The 18,434-nt window shown below is 47.3% G+C and overlaps 1 protein-coding gene across 4 annotated transcripts; it reads right to left on the bottom strand.

Moving 5' to 3' along the window:
• Positions 1-1,427: 1,427 nt before the first annotated feature.
• Positions 1,428-17,928, bottom strand: Zbtb21 (zinc finger and BTB domain containing 21). 4 transcript variants are annotated; one of them, XM_004631788.2, is made up of 3 exons: positions 17,761-17,928; positions 5,841-7,432; positions 1,428-5,237 (listed from the first exon to the last, which is right to left on the bottom strand). In XM_004631788.2, the coding sequence occupies exons 2-3, from the start codon at positions 7,417-7,419 to the stop codon at positions 4,240-4,242; spliced, it is 2,577 nt and encodes an 858-aa protein (XP_004631845.1). In that variant the 5' UTR covers positions 7,420-7,432; positions 17,761-17,928; the 3' UTR covers positions 1,428-4,239. The 4 variants fall into 4 exon arrangements, with proteins under 4 accessions (XP_004631845.1, XP_023571799.1, XP_023571800.1 ...); XM_023716031.1 differs by having other exon boundaries at positions 1,428-7,432; XM_023716032.1 differs by lacking the exon at positions 17,761-17,928 and adding an exon at positions 17,050-17,169 and having other exon boundaries at positions 1,428-7,432.
• Between the last annotated feature and the right edge of the window lie 506 nt (positions 17,929-18,434).

Raw genomic sequence — 18,434 nt, 5'->3', positions numbered from 1 at the left:
CCATCAGTCCAGCAACAGGGTTCAGAGGTGCATAGCGAGATCTTGTCTCAAAAAGACCAAAAAAAAAAAAAAAAAAAAAAAAAAGGAGGAAAGAAGGAAAAGAAAATAAAAGGCAGGTAAAAAACCAGGAACCTGAACAGAAAGGTAAAAGATGGTCAAGCAAAGCTTCTCAGGCTTTAGTTAATTCTGTGGCAAGCAGGAAATGCTCGAGGTGCCCTCCGCCTTCCCCATGTTGAGTGCTACTCCTTGCCACCACCACCACTGTGCTTCAAAGATCAAGGAGACCGGGACTCAGCAAAATACAGCACATTTATTGACTCCAATCATTCTCAGTCAAGATTTCAGCAAAGTAAACAGACAGTAGAACTGGGTACAAGTAAGCAATGGATTAACATTATTTTGCTATGAATGTTCAGTTCAAAAAAGCTTATTTCTAAAACTGAAGGATTTCCTCTGCTGAGGCTTGACAATCAAAACACACAATTGTAAAACCACTCACATGTTGTTCTTTGAGCAGTAAGCATCTATTCAATGAAAACTGTGAGACTGGGATTAATGTCAGTAACAAATTATCACCTTTTGACACTCATTGTTGACCAAGAATAACTAGAAATTCAGACAGCACTAAGAAATGACAAAAGAACACTAGATTCAATTGTTTCAAAGACTTACAGTAAAATACTTTGGTTTCCCAAAGCCTGATTCTAAAGCGAATTTTGAAACACTTAATATGAACTCTTCTGTTTTTATCCTCCAGACTCTCAATACCCATGAGCTATCTCCCGTCTTGTGGAAACGCTGCCTAGTGAGCCAGAGCCCTTCCTGAGAGGAGCCCCCTTGGGAATTATGCAAACATCAAACTTTTTAAAGTGCTAAAGCCACAAAAGGGAAAAACCTGTTTTTAAAACAAACTCCTTAGTAGTCACTGTTAAAAAACACGTATTAAATGTGCATCAGAATTAGTTAAATCAATAATGCATCTCACTATTGCAAAAAACATTGTGACATCAGAAATTAACAAAATGACTTGTAATATTCCAATTATAGTTAACTGGATGAAGTTTATAAAGAAATTTGTTAGGAGTGATACCTAATTATTTCTGTATAAAGAAAATGCCAGTATGTTCTTTCTTAACAGCTGTACACACATGCACTCTAGGAACCATCTAAGTAGCTAAGGCCAACTGTGGTCTGCCATGAGCAACATGGCCTAGCGAAGGCGGGCACGTTCCACCATCCCACAGCCTCCTCTCGGTGATGCCAAGAGGGTGACATACTTAGGCAAGAACCAATTTAGTGCTGGGCAAGTTGTACAAAGCCTTCAATGATCTCTTCTGGTGGATGTGGTGGTGCATACCTGTAATCTCAGCACTCAGGAGGCTGAGGCAAGAGGATTGCCATGAGTTTGAGGCCTGCTTGGGATATGAAGTGAGTTCAAGACCAGCCTGAACTGCATAGTGAAACCCTGTCTCAAAAAGGCAAAACAACAACAAGACCTCTTCAGAAACAGAAAACCAAGGACGCACATCTTCCCACAAATGTAAGTAATGTTGTTATTGAATTGTACATTTTGGAAAAACTAAATCTATACTAGTCTTAAAGATGAATGTTCTATTATTAATCTTGAAATATTACAACTAAAATGTACAATATTTGTTACCTCCATTGCTTACTCTGAATAATAAAAACACATTTTGTTACTCCCTCCATCCACCAAAAAAAAAAAAAAAAACCAAAAAAAAAATTCTCAGGGTAACAGAATATATTAAAACATTTTACATTCTTTCACAATGGCATAAAAAAGCAGGCATCCTGAATACTTACAAGGAATAATGAATTTTCTACCTTTTTAAAAATTAATCACAATCAGAAGAAAACATTTACAAGAATATTTTTACTATTTAAAGAGTTGCAAAGATGAAAGACCAATTTATTTTACACCAAGTATCTGCCTACTGGCCAAGATAAACATTCTTTACAAAAAGCATTTAATGTGTCTTTCATTATCCTACTTAACATTCAAAATAGTTACACCAGTGGAAGCTTTTTTTTTTGACCACCAAAATAAACTCTTTCAGCCTAATGTTTTTAAGGTACAGTATAAAAAGTAATAGAAAAACCAGAACTGCATTTATAAATGTTTTTGGTTCAAAATTTCATTTCAAATCTTATATTTCTTGCCTAGACAAAAGTGTGAACAGGACAAAAACATTGGTAATTTTTAAAATCTAACAGATATGCAGAGCCTATATTTTGATCAAAAATATTTTTTACTGATTAAGAGTTATTTAAAAAACCTTCAAAAATGTAGCCTAAAGGTTCAAGTCCTGGGATAGTGAATGTACAATGCCAAGACGGAAGGTGTGACAGGGCTTCCAGAGCCTGTGACAGTCGTGCAGATGAGACTCAGGGACTGCCCTCTAGAAGAGGTGACACAGCCAGGGTGTTCAGAGCAAGAGACACTAATGACACAGAGTGAGTTCACATACAACCCCCATCATGATGTTGCCTTCATGAAAGGTCAGTTTTGTCTTCAAAATGCATAGATTTCTTCAAGAAATAGATAACAGTAACTGCAACCTAATTTTATTTTCCCTTTCTCCATCAAATTGAAGAACAAAATAGAAAGTAAGTACTAAAATATTTTGGAATTTTTTGATAGTTTTTTCAAGTGGAAGGATAAAAGGCAAAATTTCATATATAGTTTCTATAATAAACAAAGTCAATTAGTAGTTTATAAAAATGCTGTTTCGATAAAGAGTATCTTTCTTATGAATGGTATGGAATGTTGGTAACAAGAATGATGAGTAGGGTTTTTTTCTGCTAGAGCACAAACTTCTCTATCAGTAGTTAACTTCAATTTGAAAGAACAGCTGGTAAAAAAATATGTATAAACTCGGAGTCATAATCGGTGTCCCTATCTTAAAATGATTTTGTTGTTTCAATATTTCTTTATGTAACCCTCCCCACACAAGTGAAGTTAAGTTTTTCCTTTTGAAGTACACCGCTGAGCTTTGGATAACACTTTCTAAAACTCTTCTAATTACAACGTATACAAAAGACAAAAATCCCCCCCCCCCCAACCCATCTGGACCACAGTAAGTAGCAAAGCTAACTTTGGACCCTGCATAAGTGCTTTCATGCTTATTTCTGGGCATCAAGCCGTAGTTCACAGCTGACGAGATGGGCTGCAGAGCCCACACCTGCAAGGTGGGCAGGAACTCACAGGCACTGTGTGGGTTGTTCCAGGACAGTGCATAGCACTGTAGGGAACCACCCACTGTGCAGGCTCAGGGGAGCAGGGATTCAGGGTACAGAGTGGCTGTCCTATCTAAGCACATGCCCTCACTCATCTGTCATAGCATGAGACTCCAAGTGAGTGCCACACATCAGCTTTGGTTTTTCTGTCCCAACTACTCAGCTTTTCAATTTGTGACAGCATGAATCAGAGGACACCAGACACTGTCCTTCCCTGGGGTGGGAACCAGGATTGGGCATGGTGGATACAGAGCCCGCACATGGGTTCAGAACACGCCTGTGGCAGCAACTGCCCAGGACAGTGCAAGCAGGACCCTGCAAACTGCTTTTTATCCCTGTCTTCTTACAGCGCAACCGTCATTCTTACACTAAGTGACCAAGGCCGAGGTCTGTTATCTTATAAAACTTTAAGTATGTCTATTGCTGATTTAAATTTCTTACCATTTCCATACAAAAAAAAGTTCTACATGACCACAAAATACCAAATATTTGTTTTTATCAAGTGTCAGGATAATTTATTAATGTTGAGGTTTATCTTTTTTTATTGCTAAGGTATATTAAGATCTAAAACAATACTGCAATGACTCCACTTCTTTCTGATATTTTTGGTCTTAAGAACATGGCTAAAATGGAATTAGAATTAGGTGTCTGAGATAAGCAAAGGAAGGAATACTTTGCTAGCATTCCCAAAGCTAGTTACAAATGAGTAAGAAAAACAAAAACCTCAATTAAGCGATTATGCTGACACCTCGGAATGAAGAACCATGCAATTCATCAAAATTCACCCAATTTCAACAGCAATGAAGTCAAACCCCTAGTCACTGAGAGGGGCAGAACTGTGGTATTTCAGTTTATTTTTCAAGTTGCATGAGGACTTTTCTATTTGTTATCAGTTTATCTCAAGCCTAAATTCAAGCATAACAATTTCCAGCCTTTATTTGAAAAATACTCAGTCGCCAAGGACGTGGTCCACAGTGGGTCTCAGTTGTGCGTCTGCTCGTGGCTCCAAAGGCTGAAGGCAGTCTTGAATGTCCGGTGGCAGAGCTTGCACATGAACTGTCTCTTGAAAGTGATTGCCGACAAGGGTGGTGCATGGTAGAAGAGGGTGTCTGACTCCTGAGGTGCGAACAACTTCTCAGTGGCCGGGGCTGGGTTTTCTGGTAGGCCCGTGGGGCTATCAGGCTCCAGAGGCTGGATCTTGGGCAGAGGAGGTGGTGGTGGCAGGGGTGGTGGTGAGGGGGAATTGGTAGGCACAGGGCCCACATCCACCTCCTTCTGCACGGGCTCCTCTGCAGCCTGAGACATGTGGGACTGGAAGTGGCTCCAGAGGCGGAAGTTGGTGCGGAAGGCCTTGTGGCACACATGGCAGATGAAGGGCTTCACAGAGCACAGGAGCTCCTGGTGCCGCTCCAGCTGCCTGTGTGCCGTGAACACCTTCCCACACTTCTCGCAGGGCCACAGCCCAGCCTCCCTGCTGGGGCCTGAGTCCCGGGTGGCTGTGTTGGCCTCAGGTGTCTCCTCCTCGGCCTCCTCAGAGGGTTCTTCCTTCACCTGGATTTTTAGTGGCTTGGAGATGCTAAGGTCTTCAGGAAGACAGGAGGAGTCCTCTGAGTCGAAGTTTACTTGCTCTGAAGAGTCGCTGAGCGCAGTGTCCTCCTTGGGTGGGGCAGCAATGTGGTTCACCTTACTGGGCTCAGGCTGGGCTTGGGGCCGGGTGGTAGCTGGCAGCTCACCATTGTGGTCCAGTGTGGGTGGAGAGAGGCTCTCAGCAGGGGCCATGCTGTTCTGGTTGTGCACCTCCACCTGGTGCCGCCAGATGCTGAAGGAGGACTTGAAGGTGCGCATGCACTCCAGACAGGTCAGCTTCTTGTACTCACACCTGTCCTCGTGCTCCTGCTTCAGGGCGGGCGAGAAGAACCTGAGGCTGCAGTAAGGGCAAACCGTGGCGTTCCGGCATAAGCGCTCGTGGCTGCCTTGTTCTAGAAGAGAAGAGAGCTTAGCATTACAGAGGCGGCACGGGTAAAGCTCCTTGCTCTCTGCCGCGCTGGCCAGAGGAGCATGCTCTTTTGGCTTAGCAACTTTATTTACTCCGAGGGCTCTTTCTCCCGGGTGCATTTTTATGTGCTGCTTAAACTGAGAGAGAAAGCGGTATGCTTTTCCACAGTAAGCACAAATGTATGCGCCTTTGGCTCGCGAGCGCAAGTTCCTCTTGATGACTTGCTGCGCTGGGGAGCCACTCTGGCCCTGAAAGCCAGGCTTGCCGCGCCTCAGCTTAATGATCAGGGCCTTCTTAATCTCCCTCTCTCTCACTATGTCAATCAGCTTTCTTTGGAATTTCTCATCCAAAACCGCGTGGGAGCTCGCGGCTGGGGACGGGTTCTTCACTATGCCGTGCTGGGTCTGACAGTGTGTCCACACTTTGAAGTTGGTATGAAACCTCTTGTGACAGATGTCACAAGCGTAGGGCTTCTCTGGGTTATGGTACATGTTAGCGTGGCGGTGAAGACCTGCTGTTGATCTAAAGATTTTAAGGCAATGTTTGCATTTAAACTTTTTGTTTGGTCTCGTCCCCTCCAACTCACCAAATTCGTCTTTGTTCAAGTCAGAATCTGGGAACTCGCCATCAAGGGGAGGAGGGCTCAGGCCATCCTCACAGTTCTCATCTGAAGCTGGGGGTCCGTGCTCATTGACCTTTGCCTTCTTAAAGGGTGACCTTCTGTCTGCCTGGAACCTCCTCTTGGCTGGAAGCCTGCTCATATCCTTCAGGTCCTCCTCAGTTTTCAGAGGCAAGTCTCTCGTAGCCGCAGCTGCTGCATCTCCCACAGTGACTCGGATGATGTCTGAGGGGTCTGACAGGGGGCTGCTGGGCTCAGTCTTGATGTGCACCTCTGTCACTGGGGCGGCGCCCTCCCGCTCCGTGGACTGAGAGGCACTAAAGGACCTGAGGCGGTGCGGCTGCAGCACCGGAGGCCTGTCTTCCAGGGCTGCTTTTCTTTCACTGCAGTCTTGTAAAGAAGTTTTTTGAGATAAAGTACAGAAAACACTGCCTGGCATGTCCTTGGATGCTGCAGGCGAGCCCTGGGGGGATTTCAGGTCTATGGAGGGAGAGTAGACAGGGACTTGGCTGTCCATAGACAGGGACCGTCGGAGGAGGCTTTTCACAAGAGGCCCGCTTCTGTCAATGCTTTGGTTTCCAGAACCAGACCCACTGGATGGGATCACCAAGCCCAGCTTGGAGTAGTACAACAAGTTTCTCTCCTCACCTTGACCTCCTCCCTTACTAGTTTCCTTTAACAAGTATGGTGTCTCTGAGGAGCTGCGAAGGGACAGGACTGGTGGCCGAGGCCTTTTCAAAGCCAGCTCTATAGCTTTGCCCTTTGGAAGCTGACTGCTTCCCCCTGGCCTGTCATCCACGGCCTCTCTGTCATGTGGAGGCTTGGAGGGCAGTGCTGCATTTCTCTTCACCAAACTGCTCCTACTTGGGTCCTCTACAGGATGCTCCAGGGACTTTGAAAACCCTGAGGCACCATCTTTTGGCCAGCTCTTTTCAGACAAGGACAGACTGGGGAGTGGTTCTGCAGGTTTCAGGCCATGCACCTTGCTAGTGTTGCTCTTGCCTGTGATGCTGGGGGACAGTCGGGAAACAGGGCTGAGGTCAGCCGGGTTTAGACCCACAGCTTTCCCGGGTGCTTCACTCCTGCCCTGGCACACGATGACGCTGCGCTTTTGAGAGCTGGCCTCATCCTCATCTGCAGATACTCTCTTCCTGCTGGGACACAGTGGGAAGGGTGCCTGCGGAGCTTTGGAGACAATGTTGGTCAGGAAAGAGATGCCCAGGCTGTACCCTAGCTCCTGCACAGCGGCAAGGCTACCCTTCTCCACGAACAGGGAGGAGGAGTAAATGTAGTTCAGGACATTGTCGAAAGTATCTGGCTCACAGAAGTCAAGCTGAAAGACCGTTTGTGACTCGTTCTCCTTATTTGTGAATAAACTCTGAAAGTACTCGCTGCTGGCAGCCAAAACATTCTTGTGGGCTCGAAACTTCTGGTCCCCAACAATCAGGAGCACATCGCACAACTGTCCCTTGAGGCGTTCCTCATTGAGGGCACTAAGCAGGGAGATGGCATGTGCTGGGTTGATATAGTGCAATAGCCCCTCCATTGCACAGGCTTATCTGAAAGACAGAGGCAAAACTGTCATCACACAGCAGCAAACAGCTCAGAGGAAGGAGGGGCTCTGAGGGCAGGGGCGCAGCTGTTGGTCCACAGGGTCAGGGTGGGTGGGCAGCAGACTGGGCTGACATGAGCTTTCTAAGCTACCCTACTCAAACAAAAAATCACATGACCATCAGCCATGAAAGTAAAGAATCTCCAGAACCCACGACCATAAGAGGGGTCTGGGAATGAGAGCTCTTGCCTTGCATGTATGAGACCCTGGGTTTAATTGCTAACACCATGATGACCATCTCCTGCTGACACACACAAAAAAAAACAGACCATAATAAGCACTTCTATATCATCAAAGGTTGCTAGAACTTGCAAGTAGATATGAAAGTGCTATATGATACTTGATATGTGAAAATAAAGGTTCAGTATTTAGGGCCTTTACCCATTTGATGCCTAGTTTTAAGAAATTCAGAAAATAAATAAGAATTATTAAAACCCCCAAGCCTATAATTCTCAATGTGTACTTAAGCGAAATGTTAGCAATGAGCTGCAAAGCAGAGGTCTTGTTAGACCTTTACAAATACACAAGAATTTGGAAAGAGAAAAATCATCTGCTAATTGAACCAGTGTTTAAGGTTGGAAGTGTTAAATAGGAAAGTGCTTGCTTTCTTACACTAATTGCCTGGAAACCTCCTGAATACTATTAGCTCACCAAATGACATTTGTAACAACAGCACAAAGAAAACTTTACCCTGGTTCTAAATTGAAATAAGAGATTTCAGCTGCGATTTCTCTGAAACTCTCCTCCAATCTAAAAACAAACCGAGGGTGCCTGGTGGGTCAGCATGTGCCCTCGTGCCTACTCCCAGCTAGAGCCATCCACTCCTCTGCCAGCCACACCCCAGTCACACCTGCTGCCTCTGTGCAGTTCCCTTGTGTGGAGCTGGATGAACACTGCCCTCTCATAGGGCTGAGGTGAAGGTGTCTCTATTAAGCATTAAGAAAAGGTACATTAATTTTCAGAAAGAACAGGATTAATGTTCTATAAAATAATCCACAGGTGCTCCTGGAAAGACAGAGCCACTTCATAGAGAGGCAAGGTGTGAGGCCACACCTGGGCTCCGCTCAGTCGATGATCTTTCCATGGGGCTGTGAGTCTAAAACATGTCTCTGGTTTGCTTTCATATTACCTTCCTTTTAAAACAGTTAGGGGCTGAAGATGTAGCCCAGGGGCAGTATGGCTGATGCAGCTTGAATGTGGCCCTGGGTTTCATCATCAGAATCACACACAAAAAAACCTGTTCTGACATTTATTTATTTTGCCATCAAAATGGAACCAGAATGAGAAAGAAAATCTCTAACAGCCTTGGAGCAGGTACTTCTGCAGATGGACTACACCAGGTCCCAGTAGTCTGTGGGTTCTCAGATCCAGGCTCTTCAGAGGAGCTCAGAAAGAGGAACTTATGGTGCCACCAGCCAGAAACCAGCTACACAGCACACACCTCTCAGGGCTTCTTCCACTTCCCACCAGGGTCAGGAACTGACGTGGGCTTGGCCCTGCCTCTGGAATGATTCCCTCAGGCCAGCACCATACCAGCCCGAGGCCAAGCCTACCATGCCTCCCTTTGCTTCTGCCCCTCTATCTGTGACTGCATGGCAGAGGTCCTTCCCTCCTTTGCCTTATCTGTTAAGACACTGGGACTTCTTCACCCCAATGATAGTCTTAAGAATCACACATTTGCTTGTGTAAAGACCTTCTCCTCATGATGAGCTGAATAGGAAAAGTCAGTTTACCATGCCATAGGCCTTGACTTGGCCATGTTAAGAATTTCTGAGATGCTGCCACAGGGAAAGCAACAGATGCAGAGCCAAAACTGGACAGGTAATTTGTCAAGTGGGTCTTTAAATTTAACCTAGTGGTTGAGACTAGCAATTAAAAACCCAACCAGGCCAGAGTAGAAAATGTGCAGTAAGAGCTGGACTCTCAAGTCAAGTATAGACATACACACTCATGCAAGCACACTGAGTAAGATCTAAAGTCCACTGCTCTATCCAAGTTGGAGTTTCAACAGCTGGACAGCCAGGGGGCTGGGTGAGCTTGCCTCTCTGAGCAGTGTGCACCATGACTAAACAGACAAAACAGCAGCATACACACAATGCCAGCATGAGCACCAAATAAGGTGACATCACATATTGCTGATTTGATAGCTACAACACCCTCATACTACCAGGAGCTTCCCATGCCATTCACCACTGAAGAAATGGCACTGGAGACACTGGGAGCATGGACAAGTTTGTGGTTGTCCAGGGGAGGACAGCATAGCAGAGGGTAGAGCAAAGAGCAGGCCCCAGTTCACAAATAGTGAGGAGGCAAGGCTGTGCAGGGCTGGAGGGCATCAGAACATGGGCAGAGGGATTGCAAAGCCTGAATTAGAGCAAACATAGTGGATGACCACAGGACACAGGACCAGAGTAGAAGGCAGGGCTAGCAGGAGTCTCCTGCTCCCACCAGGGGGCTGGGACCAGGTGGTGTCAGGGAAGGAAAGGCACAGCCACTTTTAATGACATGCCTTCAGGGACAGCAGGAGAGGATTAGAGATGAACAGATGGAAGACACCCTTCACTCTGGAGTTCAAGGTGCTTCATTTGGAACTCAGCCCTGCACTCTACACATAAGCAAGACCTTGTTAGCCCAAACTCCTCTGTGGGAATCCCTCTGACTTCCTTGTGTTTCCTAAAATCCATGTAAATGTACATTTGCATATACATGTCTACATCCAGACCCTGCATCTGGGTCTGATTGGCAGAGAAGCCAAGACACAAAGAAAGACTTAAAGCACAGATGCAGCTAAGGGATGAGCCACAAGAGACAGCCCATGTCCTGGACACAAAGCCATGCTATTCCTCAGACCACACGCAAATTCTTCTCCCTGCTCACAGCTTAGAAAGGTTCCTTTCTTCCTTCTTCACATCACTGATCTTGCTCTAAGTAACTGCCTCTGATCTCTTGGAACACAGGCTTTTATCTTCTATGAACAAAAATATCTGGCAATCAAGTAATAACAAAGAATCACAAAGTCAAGCTACAGATAAATATCACCTGTCCTTGAAATTCAGGGGTGGGGTATTTGAAACCATTTCTTTGGCTGTGACCTCTACAGAGTCATCAGTAAGCCTGCCAGCCCAAGAAGTCTGAAGCCCTTATACCCCAGAGCACAGGAACTGTACAATATTATTTTCTACTCCTCCCTTGCAAACACTAATGATATACTTGAAATACCTAATGTATGTAAATATCTTCTGTTCATCAACTAAGAATTTACACAGCCCTTCAAAGGTATGTGTTATTGCTGTCAACATACAGACAAAGAAACTGAGGCCCAGAGGATAAGGCACGTGCTAGAGACCACACAGTTAAGCAGTGGAGCATGCTCAGAGAGAGGCCAAACTCTTAAACCTACACAGTAATGCCTCTTGTTTCCTCTTCTAATTCTCACAGGATCTTCTGAGAGACAGGTCACCATCCCTATTTGACAAGCTGGGAAAATTGGAAGGTCAACTATTTGCCTGTGGCCATTGAGACAGCGGTAGTCCCATAGTCTGGGCTCTTAGATGAGATCAGGTGTGTTCAGGGTGGTATGGCTATAGATGTGCCTGGGCTCTTAAGACATCACATTGCATGTGCCTCATGGCTGGGATCCATTCAGAATGTCCTATAATTCTACTTGCCAGGAGGATGTGAACCCAAGAAGCATGGCCTACCTCATTGAGTTGGAGCTTTGCACAGTAACAGGCAGGCCAACATGGTCTGCTGGCACAGTCTATCGTGCAGGCAACAGACAGGCTGCCAAGGAAGAGACACAGGCCACCAGACCCTGGGAAGACTGCAGCCAAGAAAGGAACTGAGGAGTGTGGAAAGACAAAGGTTATTTGAAAAAGGGCAGACAGGGCAGAACCTGAGGCATGGCAGGAGCTGCAGGAGGTCCCATCTGGCTGAAGCAAAGGGGATGTGCAGGGAGAAGTAGGACCGAAGTGAAGAGGAAGATGGAAGCGAGGGTCTCCAGTTGAGACCAAGGGAGATCAGAAGCACGAGCAACAGCTTCCAGTCCTGGATGTGGGAGAGGCTGTGTGGATGTCTCCTTCATGGAAGATCCTTGCTTGATAATCTGAATTCAATTATTAGGGCTTGAAGACAACAGCCCTTTCCTAGGCCAGCTGCAAACAATTCATGCTCTGGATTTTTACTCTTTCACCTCAACAGATGTATGTATTTGTGAAGTTTAACAACTAAGCTGAAAATATAAACTGCTATGTAGAGAACACAGGAGAGAGCCCAGTGAGCCTCTTTGGCTGGTGGAATGAAGAATGGTCTCACAGGACTTTTTCACTGCTCTGTTCAGTGGCCCTTAGAGGCTGCTTTGTTGATCAGTGCACTTTTTCCTTGGTGCAGTCTCAGGTTCCAGACATGGGAAATCCCATCTTTCTGCAGGGTCAGTTATGACACAGTGTCTCTGGTTTACCGAATACAGGGCACCTCAGGTCTGACTACAGGTTACCACTGCTGGCATCGGCTCCTTCCATCTCCACTGTTCCCTGCTTGACAATGCACAAGCATCAGCACAGTGACCATAGCAGAAAAATCAGGGAATATGGAATGATGTGAAAGAACAGGGTTTTTTTCTGGGCAGCAGGCCAAGCTGAGAGGAACCTCCTGGAAACCACACTCTGACACAGCTGGCTGGCTGACCACTTGGTCCTAGCACACAAACACTATCCAAAACTGCCAGAACTGTCCATTTCATGTTGCTTCCCAAAATCTCAAAGTAAGAGACTCTCTATGGCTAAAAGCTCAAGGGAGACATCACAGTTCCATGGAAAAGCCTCAGCCTCCAGACAAGACTACTTGCCCCTGATTCTGGTGGTCATCTCTACAGACCACTTGGTCTTTTCAAGTGCCAGTTTCCATGCTTCATAAATGTGGCTGACACTTCCTCCACCAGACTTTCTGAGAGAGCCTAGCAAAGCAATACTGGCAAAAGAATACTCACCTGCAAGGCATAACTCCTGGCTGGCACATGCCTCACTTTCACCTCTTTCCCTCTCCTTCCCATGCATAGAGGGTGCTATGAAGGGAGGGAAGCAAGTTGGCCATTTTAGACATCATTTTGGTGAAGAATGCACAGTGCTGGGAGGATACTGATTTCAGAAACCTCTAGAGGTGGCTGAGGGGGCAGGGCAGAGGGCGGGAGAACTGTGCTTCGTGGAGGCTTAGGGAAGGTCTAAGGCTTCCACATGAAACTCACAGCAGACCAAAGGCTCCCTTCTCCACATTTCTACTGCAGAGACATCAGAAGTGCTTGTCTCATCTTCTCTGGGTTTAACAACTCCTGAAGGCTCATCCTGGCCACCAGTTCAATTCCCTAGAATGACCAGGAAGCCTTAGAGCTGCATTCCAGAAAATTATTTCATACCACCATCTCAAATTCTTCCAGTACACTAAACAGTGGGGGTGGGACATTCATACCTAAATATAAACTGGCTTCTTTCTTATGCCAAGGCTGGATCAGCTGCAGGAAGTGAAGATTTCTGAAGGAAATGGAGTTGGAAAGAAGCAATTTTGGTATACAGATCATTTTGGGGACAGAAACAGAACATGAAGAAAGCTACTCAATACAAGGACATGAAGGAGTGAGAGATGAGAAAAGGACCGAAATGATCTACCTACTTTCAGGTTTCAGAGATAAAACAAGAGGATGGTGTCACAGCTAAAGGGTACTAAAAGTAAGCTCTTCTCTAGGATTGACTCGCAAAATTCTTGCCAACTATTCTATAGGAAAATGTCACCTCACACCCAGAATATCACTCTACACTGAACTCTGGTCATACTGACCATCTGGCATGTTGGAGACTGCTTACCTGACCCCAACATGACACAGGCATGCACCTAGCTGCACACACGGAGCACCTGCCTTTGACTCTAGAGAGAAAAACACACCTCCCATCTGGATTCAGCCCTTACTATTCAGAGGGAGCAGGAAGTTGGCCAAGAGTCCAGTCTCCTCATCACACTTATTGACAATGCAGACATCCAGAAGGCATCTATGGTGCCTCAGGTTTCACAGGCAAGCTAGCTGAGGATCCTTTGGCAGAAGCTGGAGTTAGGTTACTCCCTGTATCCACCTCTCAAATTTGCAGTCTTCTCTGTTCCTTCCCCTGTGGATTTGGCTCAAAGGCATATTCTGAGATGACTCCAGATCATAAAGGTTAGCTCCCTCCCAACACTGCAGCAGTGCACAGATCCCAGCAGCTGGGGAGCACAGTCTGATGGCAGCAAGCACACACCCAATGCCCAGTCAACAAAAGCCCTCTCCCTGGAATATGGGTCTTGAGAATGACAGAGGCCACAGATGAATGGTACTGATCCATCTCAGCAGAGCCTGAAGAACCACCACTGGTTCCATACACTGATTCCTGGGATCTCTCCAGTTTTAGTCTTTCCAGTCTCTTTTTTTTTTTAAAGCTTTCCCTTAAACTCTTAAGAACAACCTTATGTTTCTACAATACATTTCTTTTTCAATTCAAGCCAGCCGGTCAGTTTCTGTTCTCCTTTCTACAGAACCCTAACTAATCCATTTCCACGTGGCCTTCCTGTCACGTATTCCAAATGCTCTTTTAATACTGCTGCTAGTCTGAGCAGCCTGAAGCAAAACTCTGACCAGGCCTCCCATATGCACAGCCAGTACCATTAGTGATTCAGCTTATTTACCAAACTCTTCTCATGAGGTGTGGTTAGATGCATCTCAAATATGGAGTGCTCAAACAAAGCTGCCACTTTCTAGTGAGGTGAATTAGATGATAACCAGGAAAACAAATGGAGAACTTTCAGCGAGCTAAATCCCTAAAGGCTGATGGGCTGCTGAAGCAGAGGGCTGTGAAGGATGGTAAGGAAAGGTCTTGTTGTCCTTAATTTTTTTTTTAATCTTTTATTTATTTGGTACAGGGTCTTGCTACACAGCTTGAACTCACAGCAATCCTCCTGTGTCAGCCTCCCCAGCACTGGGATTACAAGTATGCCCAGGGTTCCAGGGCCAGCAGGGCATGTGGTGTGTGGGATCGAACATGGGTGCCTGTGCTTGCCAGACAGGCACTTAGACCGCCGAGCTATCTCCCCATCCCTTGTTATTTTTTAGTGAGACCTAAGACCTGAATGAACAGAGCCAGCCTATGCCCTAGTTAGGCACAAAACAGTAATAGCAATGGCTCCCCATTACACTAAAATGCAAAATTTTAAAAATCATGGACTTCAAGGCTTTATAAAAACTGGCTTTCAAATTATCAGTGCTTGTAAAATTCTTTCCCATAATTACTCACTGGGATAATGTCCTGGTTCTTGTCCCTTGCTACCTTCTTTGTTTCACTACCAGATCTGCAGTTGGCTATGCCTAACTCCTCTCCAGCCCACCTTAAGTTCCAAGTCCTCTGGGAAGCTTTGTTTTATTAGGGCTGAGTTGTGCCCCCACCCTCACTCCATTCACATGCCCAATTCCTAAGCCCCTGTACCTCAGAACACAATATCTAGTGATGAGGTTTTTATAGAAATAACTCAGCAAAAATGAGACAACTAAGTTAAAATATGCATCCAGTATAACCAGCAACCTTAAAAGAAAATCAGAACAAAAACACCTACACAGGGATAACCCTGTGAAGACAAAAGAAGAGACCACCTGCAAGTCAAGCAGAGGCCATAGGAGGAACCAGCCCTGCCAACATCTTAATACAACTTCCCTGACTATTATAGCTTAAATGAACAGACACCTCCTTCTTTATGTAGTGCTTCTTCACCAGTGTATGCTGCTAGTCGTTTGTGGCTCAACAGGATGGTAAGCTACTTAAGGACTGATGAATTATTTACTATCTCCTGGCACTTTTCATAGTGCCCAGTATGGTATCCTATGTAACAATAAACAGTGGTTGGGTTTTTTGTCCTCTCCACTTAAGTGCAGGAGTGGAAACCATGTCTTTTTATTGTTTTCTTTAAGCAAAGCTAGTCACATCACTGCCCTAATTTAGAATACCATTGTTTATTACTTGCCAGAGAAAAACCCCAAACTGTACACTGACACAAAGTTCACACTGTCTCCATTTACCTCTGTACCTTCTAGGCACTCCTTACCATCTACCCTACCAACTTGCATACCCAGGTCTGCCACCTAAAATATCTTCTCTAACCTCACCTGACTTGCTTTCTGCAGAAAGATACAGATGAAACACCAGGATCTCTACAAAGCTTCTGCAACTTGGCTGGGCCAGCAGTAGCTACCTACATAGTTAGAATGCCCCATCTCTTTAAGAGTAACCCCTCAGCTATTTCAACAGCATGCCCCTGCTGTCATCCTCCAGAATCCTCATTAGGAAGAGTCCCTTTTTATCTGCATGCTCCTAAACCCAGCTCAGGGTCTGGAGACATGTGGTGCAGTGACAGTGAAATGAGGGGATTTGCTCATTGCTATTTCTCACATTACAGTGCCAGCACCTGGCCTCTTCTTTGCTGTCCGTCCAACCTCACAGCTTTAATAACTCCTAGATGATGACACCTCTCAAGTCTGTATCTCTGCTGACTAGACTCATCACAGTTCACAATACAGGTTCAGCACAGGAGTTGGGACCCACACCCTTGCTAGGTCTCCTGGGATAGAGCCTCTGCTTCCCCCTTTGGCTAATCACTGTGACATATATACCTAGTCCTTAGACAACTCTAGCGTCTGTCCTCCCATCAAGACTTTGAGGACAGGGGCTGGGGAGATAGCTCAGAAGAATAAGCGCTGGCCTGGCAAGCACAAGGGCCTGAGTTCAATCCCCGGTCCGCAAAAAAAAAAAAAAAAAAAAAAAAGACTTTGAGGACAAAATTATCTCAATCATCTCATTTGAAGACTTGCTTAATAACCCATCCCCTCTTCTGTTACTTTTAGTTTTTCAACATTTACCACTGTACACGTTTATTTCCCCTGACATGAAATACTGTAAATTCCTCAGGAGTGAGCTTATATTTTCTTCAACTTCTACTTCCATAGACTAAAGCACACTATGCTTTCAATACTGCTAAAAGGAACGATGAAGTAAGTGAAAAGTTGCATTTAAGTGTGCCAAAGCCTCAAGTGTCTTCTTTTACTTGAACCTCAACATTAAAAGGTAATGTTAACCTCTATTTGTCATTAGAGATGGAACCAGGACTTACTCCTTTCAGCACCAAAGGGTAGGTTTTAAAAACCGAGTTTCAATGAGAAATCTTAAAATGGATGAATCCACCTTTTCTCCTCTTAAGCAAGAGAGGAGAAACCGACTACCAACTGGGTAACTGATGACTCAGGGTCATGCTGGTGAACAATTGCTGGACTATGCTGTAACACACATGCCTTCAGATGCTAGGTGACAGGCAGGCAGCCCATGCACTACAGAAAAAGTCCCAGGTTGGGGGAGGGCTCCTAACTTCCCTGGGTCCCCATCATCAGGCACCTGTCCGAACCCTTCTACCGTGCTGTCCGGGCGCGGTTCTCTGCCACGGGATACCCCGGGGATTCCGAGTGCAAGGGTTGGCCCAGACACCAGGTGCAGGTCCTACACACACCAGACGTGCTCCAGGAGATCCGGGCCGGGGTGATGAAGACTGCCCGGAGAGGGCGCGGGGTGCATCGGGCTCCATCGCTTGGTGTCCAGACCCGCTTCCCCGCCCAGAGCCCCAGGCAAAGGCTGCCGGCGACGGGGTGTACCCCGAGGTCCGGCCGTCCGCAGGAGGCGCCAGGCTGCTGGGCCAACCTGGCCACCGGGCTGTCACACTCCGTCGCAGAGGCGCGGGCGCGGCAGGTGCGGGGTCCCCACGGCCGCCCACAACCTTCGGCGCACGCTCGCTCGGCCCAGCGAACTCTGCACCTGCCCAGACGGTGGCGCGCGCCCTCCCCCGCAGGGCGTAGCAACGGCTCTGCTGAGGGACGCGCGCCCAGTCTCCGCGCAGCAGCTACCTAAGGTAGCCCGGTCAGGGCAAACCGCAGCGGCGGCCCAAGGACCACGCATGCGCAGTAGGCAGGGCGAGGCCAAGTGCGGGCACAGAGCATGCGCAATGTGAAAGCACAATCGGCTACGTGGGAGATCGGGCATGCTCGGTAAACGCCACGGTGCCGCGCACGCGCAGAAGGGCCCAGAGCCCGCAACCCGCTGGTGGAGGAAAAAGAGACAAATCACCTCAGAGTTACGTCAGGAAAGGCCGCGTTTTGCAGGCAGGCTATCGTCCCCCACAGGGCCCCGCAGTTCTCCTGCGGCGAGGGACGTGGCAATTACTCACCTTTCTTCAGCTCCGAGGCAGGCGCCAGGTTCCTTTCCGCTCACACTCGGCTCGCGCGCGCCGCAGCCGCCGCTGCCGCTGTGATTCCATCCATCTTGAATTTGACGTCATCCCACACCAGGGATGAGGTCATCGCAGGCAGCGCTCGTCACGTGCGTGGTGCTGGGATTGGCCGACAGGCGCCGGGGGGCGTGGTGAGGGAGGCGCGCGATGGGGCCGGGAGGGCGGGGCGAGGGGTGTGGGCAGCGCCGCGCCGCGCGTGGGTCCCGGTGTCATCCAGTTGGCCGCGGCCCGGCGCGCTGCCGTCCTGAGGGGCGGCTGCTGCTGCGGGCCGGAGTTGGGCGGGCCCCGCACCGTGGCCGCGGAGGTGGTCGTCGCTGCAGTTCTTGTTGCTGGAGCACTTGGAGGGCCTGGGCAGTGCGCGGGCCCCGCGATAGGATGAGGCCGCGAAGCTGGTGGCCGGCGGGCCCGCGACGTGCGATAGCGGCTCCTCCTGCGTGAGCGCCTCCGGCCAGGTCTGGCCGGTGCTGCTCAGCTGCGGGAGACTTGCGGTAGAGCTGCAGATCCGGGCTTGAGACATTCGCTGTCACAGACCTGTCTTAAAAGAAAGTTCAGTGAGCAGGGCAGCTTCTTATTTTCCGTAATCCTAGTCCTCCCTCAGTATCTCGAAAGCT

This window comes from Octodon degus, unplaced genomic scaffold (assembly GCF_000260255.1).
Source record: "Octodon degus isolate 3935 unplaced genomic scaffold, OctDeg1.0 scaffold00045, whole genome shotgun sequence".
Lineage (NCBI taxonomy): Eukaryota > Metazoa > Chordata > Mammalia > Rodentia > Octodontidae > Octodon > Octodon degus.
This window is presented reverse-complemented; position numbering and strand designations above follow the sequence as displayed.

Bases quoted from the DNA above. Each gene is read 5' to 3' on its own strand.
- Zbtb21 (XM_023716031.1), bottom strand. From the start codon at position 7,419: ATGGAGGGGCTATTGCACTATATCAACCCAGCACATGCCATCTCCCTG.